Source organism: Tribolium madens, unplaced genomic scaffold (assembly GCF_015345945.1).
Source record: "Tribolium madens isolate multiple individuals breed KSU strain unplaced genomic scaffold, Tmad_KSU_1.1 Scaffold_19;HRSCAF=116;Tcas5.2_LG9, whole genome shotgun sequence".
NCBI lineage: Eukaryota > Metazoa > Arthropoda > Insecta > Coleoptera > Tenebrionidae > Tribolium > Tribolium madens.
The window spans coordinates 6,400,168-6,420,681 of NW_025400983.1; the positions used below are offsets into that span (position 1 = coordinate 6,400,168).

At 32.4% G+C, this 20,514-nt stretch overlaps 2 protein-coding genes across 4 annotated transcripts; one reads left to right on the forward strand and one right to left on the reverse strand.

The window, feature by feature from the left end:
* Positions 1–23: 23 nt before the first annotated feature.
* LOC123013524 (echinoderm microtubule-associated protein-like CG42247) lies at positions 24–19,505 on the reverse strand. 3 transcript variants are annotated; one of them, XM_044412102.1, is made up of 16 exons: positions 19,289–19,505; positions 16,753–17,400; positions 9,361–9,546; positions 5,677–6,028; positions 5,496–5,634; positions 5,216–5,365; positions 4,997–5,168; positions 4,855–4,950; positions 2,960–3,097; positions 2,649–2,909; positions 2,342–2,599; positions 1,227–1,389; positions 992–1,174; positions 844–939; positions 674–788; positions 24–624 (listed from the first exon to the last, which is right to left on the reverse strand). In XM_044412102.1, the coding sequence occupies exons 1-16, from the start codon at positions 19,289–19,291 to the stop codon at positions 471–473; spliced, it is 3,114 nt and encodes a 1,037-aa protein (XP_044268037.1). In that variant the 5' UTR covers positions 19,292–19,505; the 3' UTR covers positions 24–470. The 3 variants fall into 3 exon arrangements, with proteins under 3 accessions (XP_044268037.1, XP_044268029.1, XP_044268045.1); XM_044412094.1 differs by having other exon boundaries at positions 5,496–6,028; XM_044412110.1 differs by lacking the exons at positions 16,753–17,400; positions 19,289–19,505 and adding an exon at positions 9,598–9,684 and having other exon boundaries at positions 5,496–6,028.
* Positions 14,320–14,841, forward strand: LOC123013562. Its single transcript, XM_044412154.1, has 2 exons — positions 14,320–14,420; positions 14,476–14,841. The coding sequence occupies exons 1-2, from the start codon at positions 14,320–14,322 to the stop codon at positions 14,819–14,821; spliced, it is 447 nt and encodes a 148-aa protein (XP_044268089.1). The 3' UTR covers positions 14,822–14,841.
* Positions 19,506–20,514: the final 1,009 nt, after the last annotated feature.

Sequence of the window (20,514 nt, forward strand, 5' to 3'; positions counted from 1 at the left end):
TTTATTAATATTAAAAAGGATTTTAGGTTAATATTTGAAGCTACCATGCATTGCTTTGTTTTTCTACATTTAGTATTCATTATAATAAATTCTATACCTATTGGCAGTTTCCAGGTGTATTTATAACTAGATAAATAATTATACTAATTCAACAAAAGGTGAAATGTTTCGTATCGCCCATTTTTATTGTTAAAGCTTTTCTAACAATGCAATTGAGGTATTGTATCACTTTATGTTCTCATCCACATTTCGGTACTAATTTATAAATATAATTCTTTAACTAAGAGCATAATAACACCTGATTAAAACTTATTTGGTCTAAATTTAGATCTATGTGAAGATATGTGTGCTCTTCAGTATGTAATGTTGAGAACTTCAAAAGAGTTTTCGAAAGACGAATCGAAATCTGAATCTTCATTATCATCATAACGTCTAACTATCGAAGGCAAGTACAAAAAAGACGCTTTTTGCTATTCTTCTGTCAATTCCCACAGCATGAGGGCAGCGTCAGTGCCACCAACTGTTACCAAATTTCTATCGTTGAATAAGAATCGAGCACAGGCGACTTGACCACTGTACACTTTTTCTTCGTTGTATTCGGCTTTAGGACTCAAGCATGGGTATCTGGAAAAGAATTGGTGGTGAAAAAACCACGTGATGTTTTCATGGGTACCTGAAAAGTCGGATATAGCCATCAGTGTCGCCTGAAATCAGTAAATCATGGGCTGCGGATCGGCTCACGGTACTGATGATGGAAGTCATAGGGTAGAAACGGTTGTTCCAAATACCTACAAGCCGATTTTTGTCAATTTTATAATATCTAGAATTGTAGCAAGAACTTACCGGCGACCAAAAAGCCAACTGTTGAATTTTGGGTGTACCATTTGACGTCTTTCATCGCAATCGGACTCTTTTCCGGTGATAAAGATTTGACGTCCCCTGGAGTTTTATTTAGTTGAAAAATTGTACAATTTTGTGTAAAAACACTTACAGAAACATAAATCGTAATCGGCAGTGACTGTTTGCAAGAAATTGCTATCCGTACTCCAGTCCATTTGGATGAGAGGTTGCGAGCCTCTGATTTTGTTCGATTTTTTGTAAGAAAATCCGTCTCGACTCACTCTAAACAAATAGATACTTCCGTTTTGTGACGCTATTGCGATCATATCTCCGGCTGAAAAATTGGATTAGAGGAATCTGTAAATTCAGATAAGTATATATTTTACTAGGGTTGTAGCCAACACAGCTGAGGGGTGAACCACAAACTCGAATGGTGTTAATAAGGGTACCAGTTTCAGTGTTGATGATTATAAGATGACCTTCGGTACTACCGGCGGCTAAAGCGACGCCGAAGGGATGGAAACTTAGAGAAATGCATTCAAAAGCGACCTACAAACAATTGTAAATTTTTTAATAACAATTTTGAAAGAAACTCAGACAAACTTGTCATGTCAAGGTCTTTTATTTCTCTCAGGATTCTAATATTGTTTCATAAGATGTTTAGAATTTTGAAGAAACAATATAAAGATATTAAAAAGCAAAATTTTATCGTATATCAAAATCCTAACATTGATTGTGAGTTTAATTTTAGTCGAAATTTTTGTAATTTTCCGCGAATAGGGAATAATTTTGACGAATAATATTCTTGATTTATTTCTTAAGATGTAAAGCTCTTTTATGTTAGCAAATAGAAAACTCACTCAAGAACATGGTCTTGAAAAACTATTTTTTAATTAATATCCTAATGAATATCAAAAATAAATAGATTTTAATCCCTTCCTGAAATCGGAAATTCGTCATCACTATATTGGTTTTTGAAATTTTATAAAAGACTGAAATTGAATATTTTTTTAAGCAAACATAAACAGAATAAGTTTCCGAGATAAAAAAGGTTAGAATTCTAAAAAACTGGTAATTCTTTTTCAATTTTTAGTTCTAGAAAAAGAAAGAAAAACTCGTTCAACTTGCTATTTTTCTGTTTTTTCAAAAAAATTTAAATATGTTAATATCTGAAAGTTTATTTCTAGGATCACAACATAATATTTAAAATATTTGGGAAAAAATCACGCCTTTTAGTAAAAAAAATCAAAATAAGTTTTTCTCAAGATTCGTCATCTCTATATTGCTTTTTAAAAATTTGTAAAAGACTGAAATGGAATATTTTTATAAGCAAACATAAACAGAATAAGTTTGAATTCTAAAAAACTGGTAATTCTTTTTCAGTTTTTAGTCCTAGAAAAACAAAGAAACACTCGTCCAACTTGCTATTTTTCTATTTTTTCAAAATATTTTAAATGTGAAGTTTTAAAAAATTACGTTTTTTAGTAAAAAAAATAATTACTTGTAGAGTCCAAATAAATTTATTCTTCCTCCACAAGGCAATATTCTTATCATGACCAGCTGTGGCAAAAACTTCGTCATCTGGATGCACTGCAAGTCCCCACAACTGCCTCCCATGTCCGAAAACAACCTGATTGAATCTCCTTTGAAGCGACCCTTCCAAAATATTATTTTTCGTGGTCCCCACGTAGATATTCCCATCATTGCGCCCAGGGCGTTGAGGATAAATCGATCTAACACCACCAGCAGATTCGGCAAGCTGAAACAAAATTCCTCGAGTCCATCTTAATTTAAAATCGAAAGAATACCTTAGTTTCCGTGATTTTCTTATAGTTTTGAAGCGAATCCCAAGCGACAATTTTCCGATCCTTGTCACCACCGGAAAGAAGCGTTCCTTCCGATAGCATCACCAGAGAACTAACCCCTTTATTGTGAGCCTCGTATTCTAAACGAACAAAATAAGCACCGTCACTATCAACACTGTAAATGGTGATGAAACCGTCACTGTCTGCGGTGATGACATCGCCGTCTTGCTCAAACTGAAGTGCAGTGATAAGTGTTCGAGAGGGCTGAAATTTTTGCATAAATCTGGATTTTTGGAGAGTTCAAAGTGACTCACAGGCTTGATAATATCAGTACGTTCGAAGAATCCATCTTTGCGTCGATTCCAAAACGTCAAATGCCCTTTGCCGTGGGTTATCATGAGATTGTCGTCAAGAGGGTGGAAAACAGCTCCGGTCAGTTCTTCTTGGAGGGTCTATAAATGGTAATTTATGAAACGTATCATGCAATTTTTACTCTCTCTGTTACACGCATTTTATAACTTTGCATATTAAAACACGAAAGAGTAATTTCTTGGAAGTCAGTAGGTTGGAAATGTTTTTTTTTTTCATGAGTACAATAGAGACCTACATTTGGTTAATTTATTTTTCCGAAATGGATTTCTAGGACAGGTTTACGTGAAATATAGGGAAATGACAAGGATTTCAATATTTAAAATTTAATAATAAAACAAAAAGAAAACAAAACAAATGTGTTTATTGTTTGAAAATAATATAACACAAATACGAAATGCTTGAATTAAAACATATATGTACTAACAAATTACAAAAAATAAGAAAAGAAATTGTGAATAAGGGACAAGTAAATCAATAGAAAAATGCACTTTTGAAATGGGCGTGAAATAATGAATCACGTTACGTCCTGAGAAATGCATATGTAATGGCGCTATTATTATTCAATAAGACTATAAAAACCTACTTTATATTCTAAAATGTTGAAAGTCTCGTTTATCTAAATTCAATCATAATAAAAAAATTAAAAGTAAATAAATTTAATAAGCACAAAATTTTTGTATTTATAATATCCAGAATGTTTATGAATGTTTGCAGATTAAGTTACTATGGTTTTACTTATCAATAATATTATGTGATATATTTTTCTAACTATTTTTATTTTTATACAGGTGTCCCAAAATCAGCAGACCAGAGAAAAATTCCAAGTAAGATAAGGTAAACATAGGAACGATATTTAAGAATTCTTACCTGTTAAAAATTCCAAAAAAATTGACATTTATTTTTTGACATTTGACCTTTTTTATGTTTACTTATTATTGTTACCCAAGATTTTAAATATGTTTTTTCATAATTATTCAGTAAAGATATAAAAACATTGCCAATAAATAGATTTAATTTTTTTAACAATTTTTATTGCTGGTATCTTGGTTATCTTACTTTTCTGAGTCTTCTGGGACACCTGTATGTAAACATTTCTCTACCACCTTTCATTTGTCAGTTATTTTCTCCCTTTATTAATTATGGGAAACTTGTTATCAATATAAATGTAAAAGAAATTAAATTAAAAAAAAGTGTAGAAATGGAAAATCACAAAGATCTAAAAAAATATTTTTAGCTTAATCAATAAAAAAACTGACCTTGGAACAAAGTAATACGAAAGGACTATTCTACAATAAAATCACTCGCAAAAATAAAAAATAATATGAGTGGTGACAACAATAATAAATACCAAACATTAAAATAATTACATAAAGATAAAATAAAGAAAAATAAAACATGCTAACATAAAAAAGATGTTTCATTGATGTATAACCTTCGTTTAATTCTTTTCTACAAGGAATTTAATATTCTAATGTTTGTGGAGTTTATTATGACATAATTGCGGTTAAAATAAGAAATAAAAGTAAAAGATATTGTTAGTGTAGTGAAAGTCTTTACCCTTTCACCTCTGACGTTTGCGAGACTTTTTCTCACCCATCAATAAATCTAATGCTTGCATATTCATGAAAACAGGTGCTGAAAGTCTTAATCTGCCACGTAAAAATGTCAGTTTTAAGTACCCGACAAGTACGGAAAAAATCGCCTGAAAATTTCCTGCGCGAGTTCAAGGATCATATCTTTCGTTCACCGACGTCTGCGTCACTACATTATGCAAAAGACAGCACGAAACTGGTGTTTATGTAGATGTATATGAATGAATTAAGTAAAACAGACTTACAGCTACTTTCCCCAAAAGGTGTCCCCATTGCCACTGCCACACCGACAAAATGCTCTCTCGGCCCCCATCAACGGCCAGGACATAGCTACCGCCATTCTAACAAAATCGTTATGACAAATCAAAAATCAGAAATAAATTTTACCAATTGTGAGAAGGCCACTGCTGCCACCCCAACTTCGAATTCCCCCATTCCGAAAACATAGAGCGTTTGGAGGGTTTCAGTGCTCCAGATCCTGATATGGGCTTGGGTTTTGCGGTTTCGGCCTGCCCTTTGACCCGAGGCCACCATCTCGCGCGAGGGATGCAAGTCCATACTGACACAAAATTTAAATTTTTTTTACGAAAAAAACTAGAAATTTACCATTGGATGTCTTCAGTGTGACCCGTGTAGTGCCTTTGGGCCTCTTCGTCTCGGTCATACATCACTGCAACAGCTGCAACAAAATAAAGCAATTCTCCCGTTGGGAGGACCCATAGATTTCTCCTCGAGTCAGTCCCACGATACCCATAACTAATCCAGTTAAGGAAAAATTTCATTTTAATTACTCAAACCTTCATTACATTGATCCGCCTTTTTCCCTTGAAAAGAATTGCCCTCAGACATGCAAATCGAGTTTTTTGAACTTAAAACTAAAGGATACACCCACTCCAATTGCATTTTCTTCTCAGGGGGAGTATTATCCATCGGTGCATGATGTATGGGAGGATAAAACGTCCTCCTCAAGCCTTTAATAGTGACCCTCACTGGCTCCTCCTTCAGTACTTCTAACAACGTATAATCTAAGAGCACTTTAAGCCAAACTTGAGCAAATTTTAACTCACCATTGGTTCGGACTATTTCACTTTCGGGGGCGTAGAGGGCCCTAGGTCGGCTTTTGCTCCGCGCCCGTCTTTGTTTACTCATATCCTCCACGATCGCCGTTTGAGGAGCGCGTGAGCGAGCCCTTCGGACCGGTGATAACATCACACCCCCAACCCCACCTCCCACACTTCCAACTCCCAAATAAAAAGTGTCCACATCAGCGAATTCGTTTCGTAACTGTGAAAAACTGCGCACTTCTTGACCTGACACTGTGAACATGCGTTTCGCACCGTTCATTTTCAAAACTTGGCCGAGGTCTTCGAGGACTTCCTCGAAGGGCTGGGAGGTGCGCAAGTTCAACAGCACGCGGCACTAAAGATTTCAAGAACAGTGTCATTTATTAATTACCACCATAAAAAAAATTAAAGGTCTAGTTGAAAGAAAGTTTTAAGTCAAAAAAACGAGCGTCGAGCACAAAATCGAAGAGATGGTTTAACTGTTAAAGGGTCAACATGAAAAAGAGTCGTTTGAATTCAACAAAAAATATCGTTTTAATAAATTTAAAAAAAAATTAGTAGTATTAAAAAATTATTCAGATCAACTTTTACAGTAAGTACATACAGTTGGAGACAAAATACTTTGGTCGTCAATGTCACTTGAGTGACATTAAATTGTAAAGTATGCTTTAGGACTTACTTTTAGCTACTGTCAATCATAGTTGACAAGTTGTATGTACATATTTTTTTTTCAAATTGTCATTCATTTTAACGTTAAAGCTTGAATTACATTAAGGTGTCAGAAAAGTGACGACCAAAGTATTTTGTCTCCTACTGTACATTTATTGTTTTGCTATAGCATTAAAATTATCAGTTTTTTCCAGTCAACAATAACATGCGCAAAATTAGAAAAAAAAGTATATTGTTTTATTAGGATTAAAAGTTAAAGCTAGGAATAAAAAAATAAGTCTTAGAATAAAACTGAGAATTACCATGCTAACAATTTTTTTCTTAGTCATAAAAAAGTCAATTTTATCTTTCAAAGATGACATTAAAAATGACATGTTTTAATCCAGCTGAAGAAAAAATTACTTTTCATACTTGCAAAGAAGTGAAATAAATTTTCGAAAAAAGTATCGAATTTCATAAAATGTCAGAAAAGAATTACTACCATTACACTGTGTTTAATTAGTTTAATAATGTGATAGAAAAAATTAAAGAGAAATTGGAAATTAAAATCAAAAATCGATCAGTGAAATATATTAAATGACAATCACAATAAAACTTGCTACTTTTTCCTACAACCAACAATGACATGCGCAAAATTAGAAAAAAAATTGTATGTCCCCAGATTGAGTTTACAAGAGGAAAAAAAAATCTTTGATTTTACGCCAAAACTGCAAAGGAAAAACATTTTTTGCTTCACTTCAAACGAGCAAATCTGTAACTAAAACTTCATTATTCTGATTCATTGAAAAGAAAAGTTAATTTTTCTCTTGGTTTTTGTATGCTTTTTAAGTCCTAACACATTGGCGGTTTTATTTATTTGACACCTATATGTCACTTTGACAATTAATTTATTAATTAAATAATGATATTTGTTGTTCAAAATGACTTTGTTTCTTATCTTAGAGCTGTTTCTTTGAGTTTCTACTTGTTTTTCACAAACATTTTTGGTACAGAGTGGTTATAAATGATTTTCATCTAGCCAGCTTTGGAATTTTTTTGCATGTAACTTTATTTGTGCCGCTCTACTTTTTTGAAAGCTCTAGTTCTGTCATTAGTGTCACTTATTAATTAATAATAAATTGTTGTTAATTAAATTTTTATTGTTTCAACTAATTTCCAATATTAATTGATAATAATGTATACTTTGGAAGAAAACAAGTTTATAATTGAAGTCTATTTTCGAAGTGGACGCTTAGTAAACGGCGATTTTTTAATTTTGAGTTACAATAAGTAGGTACTCCTATTTTCGTAAAGCGGCATTTTTTATTTTACATGGAAAATTCATAGCTGGCTAGATGAAAATCATTTATAACCACTCTGTATTTCACTTGCGAAAACTCATTTGTCAAAGTAACATCATTGTGAAAAAAATAAATCCGCAATTGTGATGGTATTTAATAAGCAGAGAAAAATTATTCCAAAATCAAGCGAAAAATGAACTTTTCTTTCTATACTGAGTTAGAATAATGAAGTTTTAATTACAGATTTGCTCGTTTCAGATAAAGCAAAAATGTTTTTCCTTTGCAGTTTTGGCGAAAAATAAAAAATAAAAAATTTTTTTCTTCGGGTAAACTCATTCCGGGGACATACTGTATATTGTTTTTATTACCAGTAAAAGTGTTTAAGAGTTTTTAAAGCTAGGATTCAAACATTTTTTAAGTCTACATTTAAAACTGAGAATTACAATGGTAACAATTTTTACTAGTTATAAAAACATTAATTTTTTCTTTATAAAATAACAATAAATCTGGATGGAGAAAAAATAACTTTCCAAACTTGCAATGAAGTAAAATAAATAGCAAATTTGAAATCAAAATCGATATTAGTGAAATATTAAATCACGATCAATTTTTTAAAGTTTTTTGTATTTAAAAAATAAGAGCGTTTGTCTCTTATTTGTGTTTGATAACATTAGTGCTATAATTGTTACGATTATTGTTACTGAAATTGAAAACAATTTGTTTCGGATTAGATTTTTTGTTATCAAACAATAAAAAATATAAAAACTAAATTTTAAAATAATAAATATACATGCTGTATTATAAAAAACGCCCCAAATCATGGATCAAAATTGAACAGTTTTTTGTTATGAATCGTTTGCTATCTTAGATAAAATAAATAAAAATGTTCTATTCTTTCCACATCCTACCTTAATTAATGTAATTTTTAATTGCCTAAAATTAAAAGTTAATAATAAATAATAGTAAGTGAGCTTGCTGAAAGACAATTTAACCAGGAATCCAAAAATAATAAAATATACAGGTTTCCATTAAAAAGGAAGCAAGCAATAGATGACAAGAAACTGTTCAACTTTGTTCAAAAAAGTTAAAAAATTAGAAAACATAAAAATCAAAGATTTTAAATTTGAATGGACTTCAATGGAATTTTTGATTTGTAGCGTGTGTTTTTACATCATATTTTTGTTTTTTAGAATGTTTTTTTACTTTTAAAGGAATAAAATAATATCAGTTTGCATAACATTTTTTACTTAATATGAGAAAAATTTTGCGATGAAATGAATTACTTAACCCAATCTAAATTCGGTTTGATGACTGAGTTTTCCAAATAACAAAATGGCAAATCCATCTATAATTTTAACATTTTGGTCACAAAACCAACGTTAAAGCAGAAAAAAAACCTTAAAATGCGAAGCAGTCGCCATTTTGAGATTTAAGTACGCATCACACTATGGTTTTTTTTTATATATTACAACCTTGAAGAAAAAAAAAATGCTGAGCTTTATTAAACTCTACAAAATATATTTTTCCTTATTGAAATTTACTTAGAATTCTTTAATTTTTATAATTGAATGGAGACTTATACCACAGAAAACTCAAACATAAGAAACGAAAACAAAAAATTAAAGATCATAAGGTGCATGATAGCATCGTTACAGAAACTTAATTCATACTTGTAAAAAAACTATTGTGAAATATGCATGCATATAAATAAATAAAAACATTCCGATTGTATTTTTACCTGAACAGTGTGGTCCATATTATTAATTATCCTAATCACTCTCCCGGAACTGGGCTTAATCGTCCCTCCCCCCGGGGGTGGTGCATCAGTCTCTGCAATTGAAGCTTTCCGACTCGTAGCCTTACTCCAGCCTTGTCCTCCCGGAGCCGCGTACCAAATCCCGTTTTTCTTCCCATAGCTAGCAGCCTGCAAAACGGCCAATCAATCAATCCGCGTTGAAGCCCATCGGGACTTTACCATGTTGGGTACAGTCACGACAGCAAACGGCGTATCTTCGTCAAGCTCACAAGCAAACATTGGTCACAAAACTCAAGCAACTCGAACCGAACGCAAAGAAAGAATGAGCTAAAGTCTGACACGAACGATTGTTACTGTGATAAATAATGTATAAACTGATTGTGCTAATGAGAGGTGGAGGGGAGAGCTCAAGGTCAAAAATGAAGGCTTGGAGGGGTGCATTTCGTGACCGACTTTAATTTCGTATCGAAATATATCGACATTTTTGAGGGCCGAAAACGCAAAATTCGCCCGGCGCATCCACCATTTTTAATTAAAGTGCAGTAAAGATAATTTTGCGGCATTGCTTGGTTGTAATTCAGAATATAGTGTAATGTATGCACATAAATTATTCTCAAAAATGAGAATCTCGGCAAGGACACGTCGCAGTAATTTATTTGGCATTAAGTAGGAAAAATTGACTATTTCGCGCTCTGATTAAAAAGAAAATGTAATAAGCGACTCCAGGGTTATAATAACGGGTTAGCAAAGTCCCTATTTACATTTTTCTTTGTGATTCCTTTATTGGATGGGGTGATAAATGGGGAAATTTCAGGATGTTTCCTTTTATGAGAAAGGGAAAGTCTGCGGTATTAGGGATAATAAATCACGTTTCGGGATATATCTATTAAATGTGGGCAAATTATATTATCAATAGAATTTGGGAGAGGCAAATATTATAATTTTGGCCTTCAAAAAGGGGTTTCTAACCCGGTAATGGGACTACATATCAAAAACACAAATTTTTTACTCATTATACGCTACATGTATTTTACGTGTACCATTTACGTGCTGACAAAGGTAATTATGGTTTTTAATAACGTATAAAAATATGGTAATTACAAAACTGATTAAAACACTAGACTATTTATTTGTAAGTATTAAAATGGGTTAAGGCGTCTTTGTTTGTAATTTAATTATAAGACAAATTACAATTACAAGTTTTTACTTGTTTGAAATCTTGATTTTAATCGATCATAAAACTAGAGGCTAAAACAGAGACAAGGACATGGAATAATTAAGTTTTGTGCTGATTTGCAAAAGTGTCACGAAATGAATTACAAATAAATTGATAAAAGTGTGGAAAAAATAATTAAAATAATAAAAGCAAGGATTTTAGTTTTTTAATTTTTTTTTGTACAAAAATAGTGTTTAAAATATTTTTTATACTGGCTGTTCTTTGAACAACGGCAGACGCAGTAGAGTTTTCAAAAATTAAAAAAAAAATTAAATGGCTTTTAATACAGGGTGCGCCAAAACTCTCGCCCCAGAGAAAAATGGCCTGTAAGGTAAGACACCAGGAACATTGAAAAAATTCCATCTATAAAAATTTCGAAGTTATGAGAATTTAAAATTTGTACTTTGACTATTTATTTGTGTTGGAAAAATAATTTTCCAAGTTTTTTTGCTACAGGCTATTAGAAGTGGAAACAAGGAAGCTGTATCCTAAATTGTAACTATGTTTAATGTTGTTGGTGGCTCTTATTGGCAAAATTTGTATACCTTTACTAGTAAATTTAAAAAAAACAATACAAGATCATCAATATCATTAAATAGACATAAAAAATAGCAAATGGCAAAAAATAAATGTAAAATTTTTTTGACAGATAGAAGTTTTTAAACATTTTTTCCATGTTCCTAAGATCTTATCTTACTTGAAATTTTTCTCTGAAGCGCGAGTTCTGACACACCCTGTATAGTATAAGCAGGGCCGTCCTAAAATATTTGGTGTCATTGGGCTACTAAACATAATGTGCCTTTCATAAGAAAATACAAGAAAGAGACAGCGGAGAGAGGGTAAGCTTCTACAAAAATTAAAGAGTCAATATACCGAGTGCCCCAGCGAATTGGTAAAGTTCATTATTGACCTGATTGAAATGCTAAAATTAAAAAAAAAAATACTCTATTGATACATACTAATCTAGTGCAAAGGCCTGAAATTATTTTCAACTATACAGCGTGTTTCTAAAATAAGTTACAATACACTTGTTTTTTTTTAATAAAAAACTATATGTTTCTTGGTATTTTTGGATGAAACTTTATTACAATATGTCTTTAAGAGCTAACATTTTATTGATTGGTTTTGCTTAGTTTTTGAAATAACATGTTTTTTTGACAAAAATATAGTCATTTTGAAAAAGGCTGGCGCCCCGGGGCTGTAGCCCATTTAGCCCTGTAGTTAGGGTGGCCCTAAGTATAAGCCGACAAATGTCAAATTTTGGGCTATATTAATTTTCTAATTTTTAATAAGGACCAAATATTTTTTCCTGGTCCAGAACTAACATATCATACATCCTACTTTTACTTTTAAACAACAATTTAAATAAAGCCTAAATTAAGGTTCAGTAAAAGATACTTACATAATATTTAGCATAAAAGTTTGCCCAAAGTACAAAGTACATAATCTGTCGAGTTTGTATTATTTACAATTTATAATTGTTAATTATACTTATGTGAAGAGCCATAATTTAGACTTTTCTCTTTTGTTGTTAATTTAGGCTTTCCAAGTAAAACACTAAATTAAAATGAATTATTTTCGCTTTTTGTCGTTCTCATATCTTTAATAATAATCACATCAAGCACAAAATTATCAAAACACGTTATAATTTTCCAAACAAATTTCCTTGCATCATGTATATTATTCAAATTAGCAGCATTTTGAGGAATTACTTGAAATATGCATGCTTCTCCACCCTCTCATTAAAATCCTGCGTCCTTCGCCGTGCAATTTCCTTCAAAACCGACATTACTTAGCGACAAGGCTAATTCACTCAATAATAACTCGGAAAAACTTTTTCTTCGTCATCCCAACCATGTAGCGTGTGTCCTAATGACAGGAACGCACTGACCTCAAAGCTCAGGAAACCGGAGCGAAAACGTCTTGGCCTTGAAATCGCCATTTCCCTTTCCCCCTCTGCGTAAGCTCAAAGCTCGCATGCATGCCGCCCGAGCCGACTTTGTTTACATTCGTGATTTTATTCAAAAGCTCATTGAAAAGCTCACTGTCTACACTCTCACTAGATTTGACAAATCTTGAGAGGAAAATTCTTTTCGACTGTCGTTGCGTGTCATTCGGGGGCGACAAGTTTCGAGGTTGTATTTTAATGATGGATATTAAAGTAATATGGGTCAGTTGTCAACCTGATTTATTTGGGTTAACATCCAATCTCATGTCTGCGAAAGTTATAAATAGTTTTTCTTGTTTTTATCTTGATTGGCGAAAAGAATTAGGCCAGAGGTCTGAAATTCCATGCATTTGCAGGAGTGGTCGTCCCATTAGGGAAATGTGCATTTTCGCTCTACAAGAGTCGGAAAATGAGTAATAGGATTTTAAGCACGTTTCTTATTGATTTCTTTAAAAGGTACAGTCCATTCTGGGGTCTCCCGGTCGTGAATATTCACGAGGGTAATTTATTACAAGATAGAAATGTTATTTTTTCATTACGAGGGATTTTTCTCGACTGGGCTGTATACAAGTGTTTACAATATATCGTGCGTGCATGTGGTCAGCTTATCTTTCAAGTGGACGAGGTCACGTGCCAAATAAGAACTCAACTATACCAATCTAGATCTACTTTGCGACGTTGTGAGCTTAAGGCAGACCCGAAATAAATCACAATTATTAAATTATCAAATTGCAAATATAAAAATAAAACGATTAAAGAGAGGCAGTTTTACAAGCAATCTCGCCTTATTTGGGGTTAATAAATCCAGACTAACAATACAAAGAGTTCTTTTCCACTTTCCACACAAATATTGATTTTCTGCACGTGCTTGTGGGCTGCATCACATGCACAGGTCAACGGGTTATTATAACTAAACAAATTTGGACATTTGCGTAGGATTTACAGGCGAAAATCGTTCTAGAAACATCAACGACAAATTAATTTCCTGTCATACTAGAGAATTGAAATCACCGAAGATTTTATTATTTCCAATAAAAAAAAATTCCCTTGCCTGAAATAGACCAAATGGGTAGACGTGGCAAAATTATGGACAAAAATAGCAACAGAGTCACCCTTTTATTGCTTGTTTAACCTTTTTAAGAGGGTAACTGTGCGATAATCAAGCTTCTGGAATGCTTGTGTGGGTGACATACTTTTACTTTTTCCAGAAACACGTGTCGTAAATTATTTGAAATTGTTTTTGATGATATGTGAGTGAATTCCTAGGTCATAAAATGGAAATTTAGAATTTTTGCTAGCATTTTTTTTTACAAAACCAGTGTAAATATAATCATGTATTTCACTTGGATTTGTTTTTTTAATACAAAGTAATAAACAGGTGGAATAAAAAATAAAAAACATAAAGTAAGTATAACATATTTATTTAAAAAAAACATGTAACAACAAAAATACAATAATCAAAATAAAGGAGTTATAAATAAAGTATAAAAAAGTGCTATAATAACCAAAATAATTAACACAATAAGAATGACTAAAATGGTAAACATTTGAATTTTGACTAACATTTTGCTACGCTTTGCTATTTTTTATTTCAGTTTTTATAATATCGCAAATTGGTATTATAAATAGTTAAATTAGTAGTGGGGTGAAAAAGTATTTCAAAAAACTCCCCTCCCTACCACCCCAATTGTCGCACTTTCTAAAAGGGAAGGGGGATGCGCTGTATATAAACAGCGGCCACCGCAACACAAAATCAGTTTAACCCTTGCTTTCGAAGATGTATCAACTGTTGCCTTTCCTGCTCGCTGCCAATTTTGGTCTACCGGAGGTTCGAGTGCCCGTGAAATTACCCGTGGAGATATGGTCCACCATTTTTCGGTAAGTGAAAATTATATTTCTTATGTTTATTTTACTAATATTTTGTTTGTTTCAGTTTTTTGGATCCTTTGTCTCTTTTGAGTGTTGTTCAGGCGGATGGTGGGTGGAGTAAAATATGCCAAGAAGATCCAGTGTTGAAAAAAAGAGTTCAAGAAGAACTGATCGCCGTACGTAAAAGACAACGAGAGGAGATTTTAAATCCGGGTTTGTTGTACACCATTGAGCGGACAGGACCAACGAAAAAATATGGAACCAATCTGATGAAAAATTATCGAATTAGAGCTCCGACAGTGACGAAAACGCCCCCTGGATTCGCTTGGACTGTTGGAATGAAACGACGACGACCACAGAATGACGATAAGAGGAATGTTAAGAGATGTTGTAGATTGTTAAGATTGTAAATAAATTGCTTGTACACATAATACGCAAAAATAAATTTCGTTCTTCAATTCGGACTTAATTTTATTTTACTCTATCACTATTATTATTAATAGTGACTAACAGAGTTGGGCATTTACGCGTAAAATAAGATTCTCTACGTTTATGCTAAGGAATAATTATGTAAACAATGGACTATTATTTTGAGATTTTATAAGCATTCTAGTGCAGATGAGGAGTGAGTCAGAATGTAGAATCATTTATAATTATCTATTTTAGGCAGTTAGGCTTTAAATTAATGAAAAACTATTCTACATTAAAATGCAAAACATTTTTAAAAAATTCCCCTGAGAGACGTTTAAAATCTGACGGTTTGCTTATTCACAATTTTATCTTTGTACCTATGCAGTCTTAATATCGAAATTAAAAAACTTAAAACAAGTAGTGACAAGGAAACTAGGAATTCTTTTAAGAAAGCAATAATATTACCATGAAGAACATCAAGTTGAAAATAAATCATACATTTTCTATCGTTTGCGTTGCTTACGTTCTTTACAGGTTTTATTGATAAGTAAACAATGATGTTGTTTACATGTAAACAACCATGTATTTTAAATTGTGTAGTTTACGCGCCCAACCCTGGTGACTATATTTTTCATCAAGATGATGCTTCTTGTCATACTGCACAACTTTCTAAGCAATAGTATGGTGATAAGTCCTGGATAGCAAATGACTCTGATTCAAAATCATTGAACCTCTTTGGCACGAAAAAGAAATCACTCTCAGAAGACAATGAATGATTTAAAAAATAAAATATAAAGTACTTGGGACTCTTTATCTCCAGAATTTTGTGAGACTCTTGTGAAAAATATGCCAGCGAGAAAGCAAAAAGAGACGATAAAAGTTATTGAATTTTTTTGTTGTTTTTGTTCAAACATTTAGTTGTCACGTGTTTTTGCTGTTTTTGTTGTAGGTCTCAATTGTTTTAAAATAATTAGTATTTAGATTTTCAGTTAAATAAATATTTTTTTCCAATATCTCTATACTGGATTGTTTTTTAATTACAATTCTATTAGCCTAAGGTGCAATTTATTATTAAAAAGAGATTCGTCCAAACATTTAGTTGTTAGGGCTCGTACATGGTTCAAAAACCGTATCATAAAATCAAAAAATATTTTACGGGTATTGAAGATGATTTCAAAATTAATAGTACTAGATGGAACTACTTCGAAGTACGTAACCAATTCGTTGTACCACAAAATTTCGTAAAGCCGCGAAAATGAGACAAATATTGACATTTGCAATCGAGTATTTGTTTATTAGAAAGTTTTCTAAGAAAGGGTTGATAAGCTTATCGTCTACCTGCTAACTTTCTTAATATCCTGTTTGTAAAAATATTCAGGTGAAGAGATTGTAGAAAATGTGTTTCAAACAGTGAATATTTTCTGCATTTACCTTTATTTCACTTTGTAATGACATTTTTAAGATATATAGCAACAGGTTATTACCAAACACCTGTTAAAAATAATAGGACTTTTTATCATTTTAAATTTCTCGCAATCACGTTTCTTATCTTAGCATTTTAATCAATTTCTATAATTACTTGTTTTCTTTTTTTTTTCAAAATACACAGAATATATCAGAATTCATAAAAAAAATATTTACAGAAGTCTCTGTTTGAAGAAAATGGTTGTAATATATACTTATTTAGAGCAAAGTCGTTTAAAAGCAACAAAAGTAGTTAAGAGTCAATTTTAAGTAATTTTCAAGGCTTTCATACACCAGCATACAAACATAGCATACATACATATAATATACATACATTATAATCCCGTGACAAGTTTTTCACTTCAAATTATTGGTATTTTCGTGGTGACCTAACTTCCTGTCATGATTCATTAATTACATCAAAAAATTTCCCGAAAAAAAACACCAATTTTATTCTAAAACTTACCTTAAACGTCTTATACGAAGACACGACGTAGGAAGCCCCATCCTCCAACTCATCCAGCCTGTACTTCCTATCCCCATCCATGGAAAAAATATATCTTGCACCACGTGGCAAGTCCATGCGTAACGACAACTTGTCCAACAGCGACTCCAGACTGACGATATCTCTTCCGGGCTTGAACCGGAACTCGATTCCGGGGAAAAACGGGTCCCCGTTTTTGTAAAAAAGGACTCTGCGAGCCTTCCAGTAGGATAAGTTATTGTACCTGCTGGTGGCCATCTCGACGCGGCTTTTGGGTCTCGCCGGGGGGATCATGGACGAGTCGCTGGCGTTATCAGCCATGGTGGGGCTCGCAGCTCGCGAGGCGCCCTGCCGCCAGTAGCCCCCGTTGACGGGGTTGGGAGGATCGGCGTCGTCTTCAGCGTCGTCGTCGTCACTTTCAGGATGCGCGCCGTTGCCAACTAGCGCCAAAGAAGCACTGAGGGAGTTCGGCGCCTTATCGTGGCGCGGCGTTGCAGGAGCGACGTCTTCGCCGCCGCCGCCGCCGCCGCCGGGGACGGCCATGGCGCCATCTGCTGTGGTGTGGTCTTCGTCGTTGACGCCATCTTCGTACTGCTGCATGCGGCTACCGACGCGGGACGGAGCCACCGACTAAAAACACACCAAAATTAGGTCAACAAAACAAAAAGTTATACAAGAAAGTGGCGAATGCGCCGGGAAATAAATAATAAATAAATAAAAGAACTGTTATAAAAAATGAGAAAACCAGTTACCAAAAATAAAAGAAGTGAAAATACTGGTAATAAGGTATAAAATTTAATAAAATAAAAAAATTGATAATTGATTGATATTAAGTTGTTAAACAAAAATAATCACTAGAATTTTTTGACAATTTGAATTTTTACAATTAACCTTAAAAAATTCCTACATCTAAAAATTCTCCTTTTGTACTTGAATTCCTCTACAGTAAAGCATATTGTTGTTGCTTTATTTAGGTTAAAATAATTAATAATCATCAATTAATAATCATCTCTGTGGATTATAAAAAAATAAACAAGATTTTTATTTAAAAAAATATTTTGCAATAAAGTTGCACCAGAGAACGCCAATAAAATTATATTTTTTTGTTGAAATTAATTAAATACCTTATTGTTAACTAACACAAACATACATAAAATCATCAATACCTAAAATTTTCTTAATACATTTTTAAAAACAATAATAATAAATGGCCAACGTCTGAAATTTTTTTTTTTGCTTAAATAATTTTTTTACTCGAAAACCAAGGCCGATAGAAAATTTTTATAAGTTACAAGAATTGTTTAAAAATAATGTACCTTTCGAATAAAAAAAAGAATTACGCCACTCGGATTACGTATAACAAAAATATGGGTCAAAATGTGTTAAGTTGTTAATAAGTAAGTACATTTACAATAATATTAAAATAAAAAAATTGCTCTAAAACAAGTGGTTTTGATATTAAATTGCCTGAATCAAATTTTATAAAAATCGATTAATCCATTAAAAAGATAAAGGAAAACCAAATTATTTTTAAACTTTGGCGCCCTCAAACTTTTAAACGGGACAACTTGGTTGGGTTAAATGGCTTTATTGTCGGCTGTGCATAAAAATTTATAAATTCTTAATAGTAGTCGTAAAGAACAATAAAACTATATTTGCAAAGTGCAAAAATATAATAAAATAATTAAATTTGAGATCGTTTTTTTCTTTTTTGACACCTCCAAATGTTAAATAATAAAATAATTAGAAAATATAAAGTAAGTACAGTTGAGTTGGAATAGTTGTTTATCAAAATTGAGTAAAAAACAATAAAATTAAATAGCAGTGTCAAAGCACAATAAAACTCTTAAAACTCTACGAGTTGTCTAATTGCAAAAAATAGGACAAAACAAACAATAATGAAATAATAATAAATAATTTGAGTGTAATTTTCATTTTTGACACATTAAAATTTAAGATAAAACAATTATAAAATATAAGTACATGTGGTACAGTCATTTTGGAGATAAAATTTTTAATTGCAGCCTTAAAGAACAATAAAATTATTCATATAATTTTTTTTTAATTGCAAAAAATATGTTAGTCATAAAGAAATTTGAGATTATTTTTTTCTTTTTACACCTCGAAATGTTAGATAATAGATAAAATAATTAGAAAATTTAAAGTAAAATGGGATACAGTTGAGCTGGACTAATTGCTTATTAACATTAAATAAAAAAATTAAATAAAATGTCCTAAAGTACAAGAAAACTCTCAAAACTTCGAGTTTTCAAATTGCAAAAAATAGAATGAAACAATGAAATAATAATTTTTAAGAATAATTTTTAATTTTTGACACATTAATATTTAAGATAACAACAAATAAAATAATTATAAAATGTAAGTAAAATGGGTATAGTTAAGTTGCGAGTCAGAGTAATTATTTATCAAAATTGGTGGATGCGCCGGGCGAAATCAATTAAAAAATAATAATAAAAAAATAAATCACAATGCTATTTGATTAATTTTTATCACTTACCATGGTTGTTGTCTCCTCACTCCCTCGTCATGCACTACCGGCTCCGGCTATTTCACACGTAATTAGTGTCACAAAATTCCCAAGGGTCAGTAACCTGCTCCATAAAAGGGTCAATCGAGCACAGGACGCAGGTGCAGGCCCTTAGTTCAATACCAGCCCTTGAATCACTTTACCAAAAAATTCTCTCGGTCACGTCTCGGCTCAAATGTCCATTTCCGGCCACAGTCGTGTCCTTAAAAGCTCAAAAATCAGTGTGGCCACAACAATAGTCGCGTCGAACTAAACTTGTTGCTCGTGTCATTTATTGACTCCGGGGTTTGGTTAGACGCGGCACGTTATTGGATTGGTTGGCAATGGTGTGTCATCGGCCAATGAAACGAGGAGTTCGTCCGGAGTTACGTTGGCCTCTTTCTGGGAACGCTTGCCTGCCCGGATTGGTCGTTTCCGGAATAGTCGGCCGCAATGTTTTTCTGATTGTTATCGCGCATGCGGTGACTCATTCGCGGATTTCATCGCGGAGATGCGCTTTTGGGAATTTACATCGCCCAAAGTGGGAATTTTTGATACACTTGATCAAGATATTTGCCTGAAAGTGGCCAAAATTAATGATTTGTTTGGGTTATCGCGAGTTTTTATGCAGATTTCGCGATTGCAAACAATAGAAAGCTATAAACGCCGCTATTTTGATAAAATTACGATTCGCGTGACATGTTTGTACAGTGCCCTTATTAAGGCACGGATTAAAACAATTTTCAATTGCAAATTTTTTACTGTAGGTAAAATTTACCGATCGGTAATTGAAACACAAACAAAGTCTTTGTCCACTTTCAACGACAGAAAATTCCACAATTTCAAATATATCTCTTAAAAAATTTCTTTTTTTATCAGGTAATAACACTAACTGTATGCAAGAGTTACATGTTGAAGTTTCGTGTCAAAAGTAATCTTTAATAACAGTGATGGAGAATAAAATAGCACAATAATAGTCTGTATACCAATAATGAAATGTTTATTACACGAAATACTTAAGGATTAATCTGGGCGTTTATGTAAATTCTTAATCGATAAATAAAAAAGGAGAGCAGATCTTGGGCGATAAGAGTCTGGGGTTTCATGTATTCAAGTTCATTGTAAATTACCTCAAAATTGTTAAGATCGATAATATACAAGTTTTAAACGAAAAAGCTTTAAACTTGAAAAAATTGTAATGTGAAGGCTTGTTTACA

Excerpts from the sequence above, each read along its gene's own strand:
- LOC123013562 (XM_044412154.1), top strand. The coding sequence starts at position 14,320 with ATGTATCAACTGTTGCCTTTCCTGCTCGCTGCCAATTTTGGTCTACCG. Across the intron at positions 14,421-14,475 it reads ATATGGTCCACCATTTTTCG|TTTTTTGGATCCTTTGTCTC; the intron begins GTAAGTGAAAAT and ends TGTTTGTTTCAG.
- LOC123013524 (XM_044412094.1), bottom strand. Across the intron at positions 4,951-4,996 it reads CAGTGGCCTTCTCACAATTG|AATGGCGGTAGCTATGTCCT; the intron begins GTAAAATTTATT and ends CGATTTTGTTAG. Across the intron at positions 1,390-2,341 it reads AATTTATTTGGACTCTACAA|GTCGCTTTTGAATGCATTTC; the intron begins GTAATTATTTTT and ends AATTGTTTGTAG.